We start from the raw sequence: 10,470 nt of genomic DNA, 5'->3' as shown, positions 1-10,470 counted from the left end.
GCAGATTAAGTTCATGTTTAGTCGATTGAAACAGAAGCACACACGGCTAATCAACATTGCTTTATCAAGCATTTCATTTAAAAAATAAAACTGACTTTCAAATAAAGCCGACTTTATTCATTTCAATTAAAGTCGACTTAATTTTCCACCTAGCCTATAGCCCAAGCATTTAATTTTTAAAAAGTCAACTTTATTTATTTCAAATAATGACGACTATGTTAATTTCAAATAATGTCAACTATATTAATTTCAAATAAAGTCGACTATTAATTTCAAATGAAGTCGACTTCATTCTAGATGGTCAATGCATCCATAGTTCAAAACATTGGACAATGGTCACATTTCTCCAGCCCCATCCCTCAGCTGTTTACCATAACATTTTGTAACATTTTTGGGTGACATTTTGTCTCAGATTGTCATCTCAGACTGCCCCTTCAATAATTTTACGAATGATTTAAAATCCCTTAAATGTGTGAAAAATGTCTATAGGAGCATTTAGCATAAGGATTTGACCTTTTTGTTCTGAACAGGGTCATTTTGCTTGATTAGTTAATTTCCTAGTTAGTTTCATTGTCATCATTTCAAAGAGAGACTATGAAAGAGCAGAAATGAAAACAAGATTAGTAGAAATTATGAAATTATGAGGCTCATGCAAACATTCATATGTACAGTCCACACTAGTTTAATTCAAACAAAACTTCAATTGGATTAAACTGTTTTAAATATGTAAGAGGTAATGATGGTCAAAGTCAAAGTCAAAGTCAAAGTCAAAGTGGCTTTATTGTCAATTCTTCACGTCAAGACATACAAAGGAATCGAGAGGACGTTTCTCACTCTCCCACAGTGAGACAGATAAAGTGTTTTATTAAAAAAATAATTCAAAGATATTCTAATACTGAGTTATACTTGTTCAGATATTATACATTTTACTTCACCTTAATTTGGCAAAAATAAAACATTTATTTGGCATTTTTCTGTCAACTATACAAACATGAACTACAACAAATTCACCATTAATGGGGGTCAAAAGTTTTGGATAAGGAACGATATCAAATACACTTGGTTGATCCCATTCCTTGTTCCACTCCATGCATTACAATGAGCCCATCCTGCAATTTCTACCTCCACCAGCCTCCACTGGAGGACATCCATCAGAACAGGTTTCCCAACCACTTAAAGCCTTTCCCTATGGTGTGGCAAACACTCTTTAAGACGGAAGGGGCCTGCTCCACATCCCTCTTCTTCTCACGCCGGATGGTGTCGATCTCTCTCTGCATCTTCCTTGCTTCTTCATCAAACCCCCGCTGTTGGAGCTCATGCTGCTCCTGAAACCACAAACACTGTTTACACTTGACAGTAGGGGAGGCTGTGGAGGTAGGAATCGGAGGAAGGGCCCATTGTAATGCATGGAATGGAATGAGGAATGATACTAAACATGTGGTATCAGACACCAACCTCCACTGGTTTACAGACCTAGGCCCACAGAGGGTTTAATTTACACATGGATTTTTTTAGGGTGCCCAACAACTCTTAGGGGGGCCCAACGTTGACAATTTGTAGTTTTTAGGGTGGGGGCACATTGATATTTCAATTATTATGGGGTGGGGGCTTTGATTTGTTCTGGGTAGGGACCTGAGGAATTCTTGACTCACCAAAAGGACGACATAGCACCATGGTTGATACATACAGTAAGTTGCAGACCCATAATACTCACAATACTTTAACCAGAATGCACATAAACTACTTGATTAACAATGAAGGATCATATAAGCACATTTAACCCATTTTCCCACTCTCATAAAACATTTTTTTTCATAAATAACAAATAAACATGAGCAAACAAGGGTTATATATGTATTTATTTTTGTTATAAAAAGTAAAAAGTGTGAACATCTGTTGCTAACTGTCTGGCGTGTGGAGGCCATGCAGCACCCTCTTGTGGATAACCTTTGAATTAAATGATAATAATGTGACAGGTCAGATGGTCAAGAATTTCACAGGTCCTTGGTTATAGGATATTTATTGATCTTTTTAAAATATATGGTTAACTTTTTTACCAGATTTAAGTTATTAATCAGAGCAAAAAGTCACGGTTAATAAATATTTGATTTAAGCCTAAAATATAGGTTTAACAGAATATTTTTCAGAATAGATATAATATATAAACAATATCTTTATTTTTGGTTATTTATTGTTTAATCAAAAATTTCAATTAAATATGACATTTTTGCTAAATATTTATTTTAAAACAGGTTTCAGATTTTATGAAAATATGTAAATGTGTTCATTTGAGACTCAAATTAAATCTGCTAAAAAGGGGACATATTTATTTTGACCAGGTTTATAATTAATGTTCAACTTTTCACCCCATAGTTATGTCTTCTTTTGGTTCCTACCTTGAGTTTGGCCTCCAGCACTCTGTCGTGCTCTGCGATGGTGTTTCTCAAGTCTCTCTCCATCTTCTCTGTCAGTTGGTTTACATTCTCCTCGTGCGTCCTTTGCTGGTCAGCCCTCAGTCTCTGCTGGACGAGGAGCTTCTCCTCCAGGGCTCGAGCCTCTCTGTCAGACGCCTCCCTTTTAGCCTTCTCCTCTGCAGACAGAGAGAGAGATTTTTTGTTTATCCTTTATTTTAGCAGTCGATTGAGAACATGTTTTCTTTTGCAGCAACAACCTCGGGAAGAGTTGCAGGGGTAAGGACAAAGAGCCAAATGAAAGCAGGGGATGATGAGGTGGCCATGATAGTATGAGGGCCAGATTGGGAGTTTAGCCAGGACAACAGCATTAACACACCTACTCTTGCGATAAGAGCCATGGGTCTTTAACAATTCAGGACTTGGGAACTCTGTTTAGCATCTCATCCAAAGGATGGCATCTTCTGCATGGCAGTGCCAAGGGGCGTTGGGGACCCCAAGACCAGAGGGAGGAGTGCCTCCTACTGGTCCTCCAACACCACGTCCAGCAGCCTATTCCAAGGATTGAAGTCATACCCTACTTAGCTTCCCAGACAAGCCATCAGAGGGATGCAGGGTGGTGCAGGGAGGTGTAGCAAAGAAAGAGAAATAAACTCAAATGTCACCATCAGACCGTGAGACTGTGCTTTTGGTCTAATGGTATATGTTTGGGTTTGGCGTGTGGGAGACCTGGGTTCAATACCCCACCAGTTATCTGTCTGTACCTTCAGCCTGCTGCTCAGCTTCAGTGAGGGATTTATCTGCTGCCAGTATGGCATGCCCAATGCTGGCCTTCCCATCCAGATACACCTTCAGTACCTCCTCAGCCTGTAACACACACACACACACACACACACACACACACACACACACACACACACACACACACACACACACACACACACACACACACACACACACACACACACACACACACACACACACAACCTCAGTTACACACACCCCTCAGCTACTAAGCTTGAATGTAACGTCTCGTCCTGTTTCTTAGTTTATGTTTGTCTTTGTTTCATGTTATTCATTCATTGTTTCCTGTTTATTTTTGTGTTCCTCACCTTGTCTCTTGTTTCAGACACTTCCCCACCTGCCCTTGTGTGTTTCCTGCCTGTGTGATTGTCTATCCTGCCCTGATTGGCTTCACCTGTTCCTCATCGTTCCCTGTGTATTTAGTCTGTGTATTCCTCTGTCTCTGTGCCAGTTAGTCTTTGTACCTTCGTGTCATACGTCCCAGCATTTCCTAGTGATAAGTGTTCCTGGTTTTTAATCTCCGAGTGTGTTATTATTCTACTGGACTATTCTACTGGATTTAAGTTTCTGTCTCCGAGTCGTGTGTTTGAGTCCTTCGCCTGAGTACTCCTGCCATTACATTGAACCTGGAAGGAGCTATCTTCACTGTTTTAATATACACATTATAACTGCATTGAACTCATAATTGCTTTCACTCATTTGTACATTTTTATATACCTCACTGAAACAAATGAAACACCATCACTCTTTTCTATTGCTGTAATACTATATATGTTACGTTGTTTTAATGTTGTGTTTTCATTATCACCCTCTATTTGTATACATTTTCCTGTAAAGCACATTGTATTGCATTTGTGTATTCAATGTTTTTATTGATTGATCCTACAGTACCTTGACACCCATGCCTCCCTCAGATCTGTATTCACTGGTCATCATCCTCATGTCACTGCGGTATTCGTTGTATCCACCAGGGGTCATGTAAGAGCCGGCACTCAGTTGCTCCTCCAGGTCTGCAAAGATGCGTCTGATCTTGTCCTCACACACCATCTGGGACTCCTGGTAGTTCTTCTCACAGATCTTCTTGTATTCCTCCTTGAGCACTTGCTAATGAAGCGCAGTAGAGCAAGGGTTAAAAACAAGAGGTTAAGACAACTCTTCTTTCCCCAGGCTCCTCCTCTCCTCTGCTCTGGTCTACAGCATGTCAAGAAGGTAACCAGTAAATGGTTAAGTGGTGTCTTAAAGAGATAGTTCACTCAAATCACAAATGTACCTCATCATGCAGATAGCGGGGCCTATAGAGTAGCATACAGCACAGCATGTGTAGTAGCCGTGTACACGGGTTTCTGGTCTGTTTACTTAGCCCACAGTTGAACAATGCATGAGTTTTATATGGCTTACACCTGTCTAATCCTCACTGTAGGGGTTGGTTTGAGATAGGGCCAAGAGACGAACAGTACATCTGAATACGAACCATAAGCTTGACCTGGTACTCCTGTTCATCGTCCTTGAAGGCACTCTGCATGAACACATTCAGAGCCGCTTTCTCTACATAGCCGTGGATCGCAGACAGGTCCTCCTGGGTGTCAGTGGGGTAGGTCACAAACTCTGCCATCTCCTTCTCGTAGTGGACCCTGGCACGCTCCACGGCAGCAGAGTTCTCAATGAGGGCCAGAGCCACCACAGCGTTGTCCAGACAGGGGATCTGCCCGCTGCGGATCGCTGCCACGTACGTCTCTGCCAGGTTCCCCAGCACTGCAGGAGAGAGAAAGAGGGAGAGGGAGAGAAGGAGGGAGCGTGAGGAAGAGAGTGGGGGTGGGAGAGAGGGAGGGCGTGAGAGAGAAAAAGAGTTTTTGTCATAACATTATATAGAAGTGGAGAGAGAGAGAGAGGTAACGGAGATGAAGAAGCTGTTTCACTTGTAAAGATCAGACCCAGGAGACTGTCCTGAGGAGCTGATATCAGTGTTCTACTACTCATGTCTGATATCAGTGTTGTACTACTTATGTATGATATCAGTGTTCTATTACTCATGTCTGCCTGATATATCAGTGTTCTAATACTCATGTCTGCCTGATATATCAGTGTTCTACTACTCATGTCTGCCTGATATATCATTGTTCTACTACTCACGTCTGCCTGTGACTCTCATGCCCCCTTTCAGAGCCTTGGTCTCGGTCTTGGTGAAGATGTGATCACAGAAGCGTCTAGCCTGCTGAACGAAGCAGGGCTCCAGGTCTGCATCAGTCAGATCTTCCATATGCCTCATCTTCTCTGCATTGGCTGGCCGCTCAAACACGAAGCACCACCGAGGCGTGAAGTAGTTCCTCAGGCAGCTACGTGGAAGGTTGAACTTCTGGGCCTTCTCACTGTGACCTTCACAAAAATCACACACGATTAATGACCCACACTGGCACCCAGCACCAACCCCCTACCTCTTACTTCCTAGCCCCTAGCTCCAACCTCTTACCCCCTAGCCACAACCTCTTACCCTAGGAAGGTTGAACTTCTAGATTTTCTTCGATGTTCCTTGGAAAAAACAACACAGAATGTCAAAGGGGAACCACTGCACATGTTTGGAAATGTGTCAATATGCCTAAGTCCTTCTGACTTGGTGGAGGACAGTCTGTCAAAGTGAGCACCTCTCTCACAAGAATGATGAACAGGATACCAGGCCAAGCTTATGGTTAGTATTCGGATATACTGTTAGTCTCTCGGCCCTATCTCATTCAGAGAAAGACGAGCTAGCCCCTAACTCCTAACCCCTATCCCCTAGTCCCTAACGTCTAACCTCCAACCCCTAGCCCCTAACTCCTAGTCCCTAGCCTCTAGTCCCTAATTCCTAACCCCTAGTCACTAACCCATAGCCCCTAGACCCTAGCCCCAAACCCCATTTATTCGTTGGTGTTCCTCTCACCAGGTCTCAGTTGCAGGGCGTTCTCCAGGTACTGGTCAGAGGTGATTGGTTGCCCGTCAGCCTCCAGTTGCAGGGTGAAATCTCTGACTGTCCACACGAAGGAGGGGAAGAAACGCATGTAATCTGAGTCGTCCTCGTCTCTCTGGTTGGACTTCACCTTGATGTGCTCCGTCAGTTCTGTCACATAGCTGTAGGGGGCGAGGTTGAGGAGGAAATGAACCAACACTAAACTTGGTCTTCCCTCTTATCCCTTTCTCCCCTCTCTCCCCTCTTCTGTCTCTCTCTCTCCGCTATTCTCCCTCTCTCCTCTTCCCCTATCCCCTCCTCCCTCCCCCCTCACCGCCCCCATACTGTAGAAGGATACTGGAGTTTCTCCAGAGCGTTGTTATCGATGGTGCCCAAGCTGTTGTACACCAGCGTGCTGCTCAGCAGAACCGCCAGGGCAAAGATCCAGTTGTCATTGTTCTCGTCGCCCTGATAACACACAAGCAAGTCTCAGGTATGCTGTTTACACAGGAATGTAATAGAGTAAGTGTCACATCCTCTACCTCTAGGTAGAGGGCAGTCTTTCTCTCTCTCTCTTTCTCTCGACTAGTCAGGCTGATTTCAGGAGTGGTGTCAGGTGTGCAGGAGTGCTGTCAGGTGTGCAGGAGTCAGATGACCAGCTGTTCCCCATTCTCATTACCAGTGTTTGCCATAAATACGTTTCACATTTATGGCATTTAGCAGACGCCTTTATCCAAAGCGACTTACAACAATACATTTGTTTAAGTAAGTGAATCATCTATCCAACAGTCATCATAAGACAAAGTAATCAATGTTCACACCAGGGGCCATTGGCAGTCGTAATGCCAGTAGGCTATTTTTATTTTTATTTTTAAATTTATTTTATTAGCAGGAGAGAACTTGTACAGGGGGGTAGCGGGGGTGAAGAGGTCTCTGGGGTTGGGGTTGGGATTAGAGTTAGTATAGGGGGGGTAGTGAGGGTGAAGCGGTCTTTAGGAGGGACTGTTAAGATGTAGCCTGAAGAGATGGGTTTTCAATCTGTGGCGGAAGATCGGAAGTGACACTGCAGTCCTGACAGTAGTGGGAAGCTCATTCCACCAGCGGGGTGCCAGGACAGTGAAAAGCTGTGACCAAATAGCACGGCCACTGCATCCACGTAGAGGCGGAGGTGCCAGGCGGGCAGCCAAGGTGGATGAGCGGAGTGATCTTAATTTGTTCCTGTGTCCACAGTCCCTTCCTGAGTCCTGCCACCGACCCTCCTTCCCTGCCTGACTCTCCTCCCTGCCAGCTTACCTGTTTGACCCCTGCCTGCCTGACCCTTACCACACTACCTGTCTACATATCGGCTCAGTCAGCCTTCTCTTAATAAATACACCCCAGCTTGGGGTTTCACTGATCCTGAATCTTAGTCTGTGTTCTGCACTTGGGTTCACCTGTCTGACCGTTACAGTAAGGGGCTAGGGAGGAACATTTAGGTGTGTTTGAATGCTACAACAGTTGGGGAAATCAAAGTATTATTCATCACAGTATCACAGTTTGTTTCATAATCAGTCAAATGATGTCAGCAACCAAACCTCAGGTACTTTTCTTTTTCACACACACACACATACACACACACACACCTTCTCCACATCCCCCAGCCCCTCTGTGTCCAGCAGCACCAGAGTGTGGTCAGGTTTCTTGGGGTGAGGCACACACCACATCCAGATGCCCTTAGTCTCGGCCTGGATGGTGGGTCCCAGGGCAAACCCTGGAGGATGAAAGAAGAGGAAACAGACCATTGCTCCAATGTTCATACAGAGACTATTTATAGAGTTGGCTGAATGGGAGATGTTGACACAAGGATGCAGTTGCATCCTATGATAGCTCTGTCCCTAACACGCTGAGAGCTGAGATATGGTCCAGACAGAATGGTTTCACGCCTCGGAAACCTGCTTTTAGACCGAACCGCCTTATTATGGTCTGGATGGACCTCAGGTCTTCCTCCTGATGGAAATACCACTGATCTTTATTTTGTCTGTTAGAGTCAACTGTTGGACTTTTGTCAATCAACATTTCAAACTAAACGTTTGGCTGAGAATTGGGTTTAGACTTGAACCACAAAGTAATAATGTGCTGTGCCGTGGGGTGTAAGAGGGGCTGAGGGACTGAAAGAGAAAGCAGAAAGCCAGACTGATAACAAGAGGTGTAAGAGTCTGTGTCAGGCCCCAGGTCTAGCCCTCTATCTACACACAGTACCATGTGATCAAGACAGGGGGGGCAATACTGTATGCATGCTGTGGTGTAGCCTGAAGCTCACAGTGTGAGCTCACACGTGTTTGATACCATTCCTCATTCCATTCCATGTATTACAGTGAGCCTGTCCTCGTTTTGAATTTTGACCAGCCTCCACTGCAGTATGTGACTGAGTTAGAGTAGTCCGAGTGTATCAGTGTATAACTGTGTTACACCAATGTTACAGAAGATGAATGAACTGTTCTTCATTTGTGCAATCATAAAAACCACTGTGTTTATTCATTTTCCTGTAAAGCACATTGCATGTGTGTATGAAATGTGCCACAGTATATTAAAAAAAAGGTTGATTTGATTAGATTGGAGTTTTATATACCATGTAACACCTTATCATTATGTATACCAGTATACCATTAGGATATTGCTACTAGGGTTACTGCATGTATTACAGGTAGGGGCAACTGAAATGCATCATACATTGTCTTTATTTAATGATAAAGAATAACAATAACTTCTATTTAGCACTTTTCATTGCAGAAAGAATCTCAAAGCGCTATTTCTGTACATAACATCACCTATAGTCAGTGTTAATGGAATTCAATTAAATCAACGTAAGTTAGTTAGTCAAACTTATTGATCCAAGTTCTCTTATACAGATTCAGATTCAGATCAGCAAAGTCCTTGACTAAACTGCACGTTCAAATGAGAAACCGGTTCACATGCCTGAATGACGTAATGAAGTATTCTTGCACCACACCACATTCCACATTTGTTTACTCTTCAGCACCTGATCAGCCAGAGGAGGATGGGTCCCCCTGGAGTCTGGTTCCTCTCAAGGTTTCTTCCTCTGAGGGAGTTTTTCCTTGCCACTGGGCCCTATATTTTTCTCCCTTCTTGGGGAGTTTTTTCCTTGGCTTCTTATATCTCTAGGTTGTTTTGTTATTTTTACAGTGAATTAACCACAACCATGGAGTGTGGGGCTATGAATGAAGAGGCTATTGTTTGGTCCATGACTTAGCCTAAAGGCTATTAAACGCAGGATTCACCCACCTTTGGTCTTCCCAGCCAGCTTGTTCATGAGATAGGACTTGCCGGTGCGGTACAGCCCGACCACCGACACCACCACCACATGCTGGTCGATCCGGTCCAGGATTTCCTGAGAGCTCCGGACCACGCGCAGCTTCCCGTCTTCGTCATTCTCGATCAGACACACCGGCTCCGGCATGGACACTGTTCTGCTGCCTGCCATGTCTGGGGTTTTCCCTATGAGCCAAGTTTGTTGTTATTGCAGGCAGTAGAGTACTTAAACTGTGATAAATTTAGACCCACTAACCCCTATAGCCTGCAGGTGCAGCTGATAGAGAATCAAAGTTCATCAAATAACTGATGCGCTCAACAGAAAACTGTTAGCGGTTACCTTATATCTGTCGCTCAGTTCTGCAGTTAATCTCAAAACAAGTTCAAACTTCATACAGAGATATACCTTGTTAAAACCTGTTAAACCGCGTTTCTCAATCCATTCCTGCTGGATTATACAAGACGCGTATCCTGCTAAGTGGCACACACACATTGATGATTCAATCACGAATTCAAATTTAATTTGATACATTTCAAAATGTCCACTTTTGATGGGAGAATAACGTATTGGTGAATGCGAGTGAAGAGCATTAAATTCTCGGGTCTCAGGCAAATGACAAGGCCTGCAGCTCATTTACCCGTCTGATCAAGAGAGCGTTGCATATACTGTGTGTCAGTATATCTATTCCGACCTATCCAAACCTGCGCTACAATACAGCAGGCGCCTGGGTCAACGCGCAGCACCGCACAAAGTTATCGCATATAGTGAGAGAGAGCAAAGAATTACGAGGTGGAGATGGAGTAAGGCGAACACCTCGCATTTTGGCTATTTGTCCCGATTCCGACAACGACAGAAGATGCTCCCCCCCCCTTTTTTTGTACTCAGCGAAAATGTTGTCTATCACCTGTTAAACAAGCAATTCTGGTTCCTTTTGATGGTGCTAAATGTACAAGTAAAAAAAAAGACACCCGCACCTCCCTTTCATACTTGCCTGCACAAATCACCACAGTATAAGTGCGAACTTA

At 43.8% G+C, this 10,470-nt stretch overlaps 1 protein-coding gene across 3 annotated transcripts in view; it reads right to left on the bottom strand.

Annotated features, from left to right (window-relative positions):
- Positions 1-766: 766 nt before the first annotated feature.
- Positions 767-10,470, bottom strand: part of LOC310813496 (guanylate-binding protein 7-like) — a 10,646-nt gene continuing 942 nt past the window's right edge. For 2 of the 3 annotated variants that reach the window (XM_083682536.1, XM_083682537.1), the window contains exons 2-11: positions 9,418-9,630; positions 7,758-7,885; positions 6,494-6,603; positions 6,130-6,317; positions 5,346-5,588; positions 4,687-4,967; positions 4,107-4,319; positions 3,176-3,278; positions 2,397-2,590; positions 767-1,325 (exon numbers count right to left, since the gene is read on the bottom strand). In XM_083682536.1, the coding sequence (XP_083538662.1) occupies positions 1,152-1,325; positions 2,397-2,590; positions 3,176-3,278; positions 4,107-4,319; positions 4,687-4,967; positions 5,346-5,588; positions 6,130-6,317; positions 6,494-6,603; positions 7,758-7,885; positions 9,418-9,616 (1,833 nt within the window). In that variant the 5' untranslated portion in view covers positions 9,617-9,630 and the 3' untranslated portion in view covers positions 767-1,151. Of the gene's footprint in view, positions 1,326-1,353; positions 1,948-2,396; positions 2,591-3,175; positions 3,279-4,106; positions 4,320-4,686; positions 4,968-5,345; positions 5,589-6,129; positions 6,318-6,493; positions 6,604-7,757; positions 7,886-9,417; positions 9,631-10,470 lie in introns of those variants that run through there. The other variant, XM_083682538.1, reaches the window with a different exon arrangement.

This window comes from Argentina silus, assembly GCF_951799395.1.
Source record: "Argentina silus genome assembly, chromosome: 12".
In the NCBI taxonomy this organism is placed as follows: Eukaryota; Metazoa; Chordata; class Actinopteri; order Argentiniformes; family Argentinidae; genus Argentina; species Argentina silus.
This window is presented reverse-complemented; position numbering and strand designations above follow the sequence as displayed.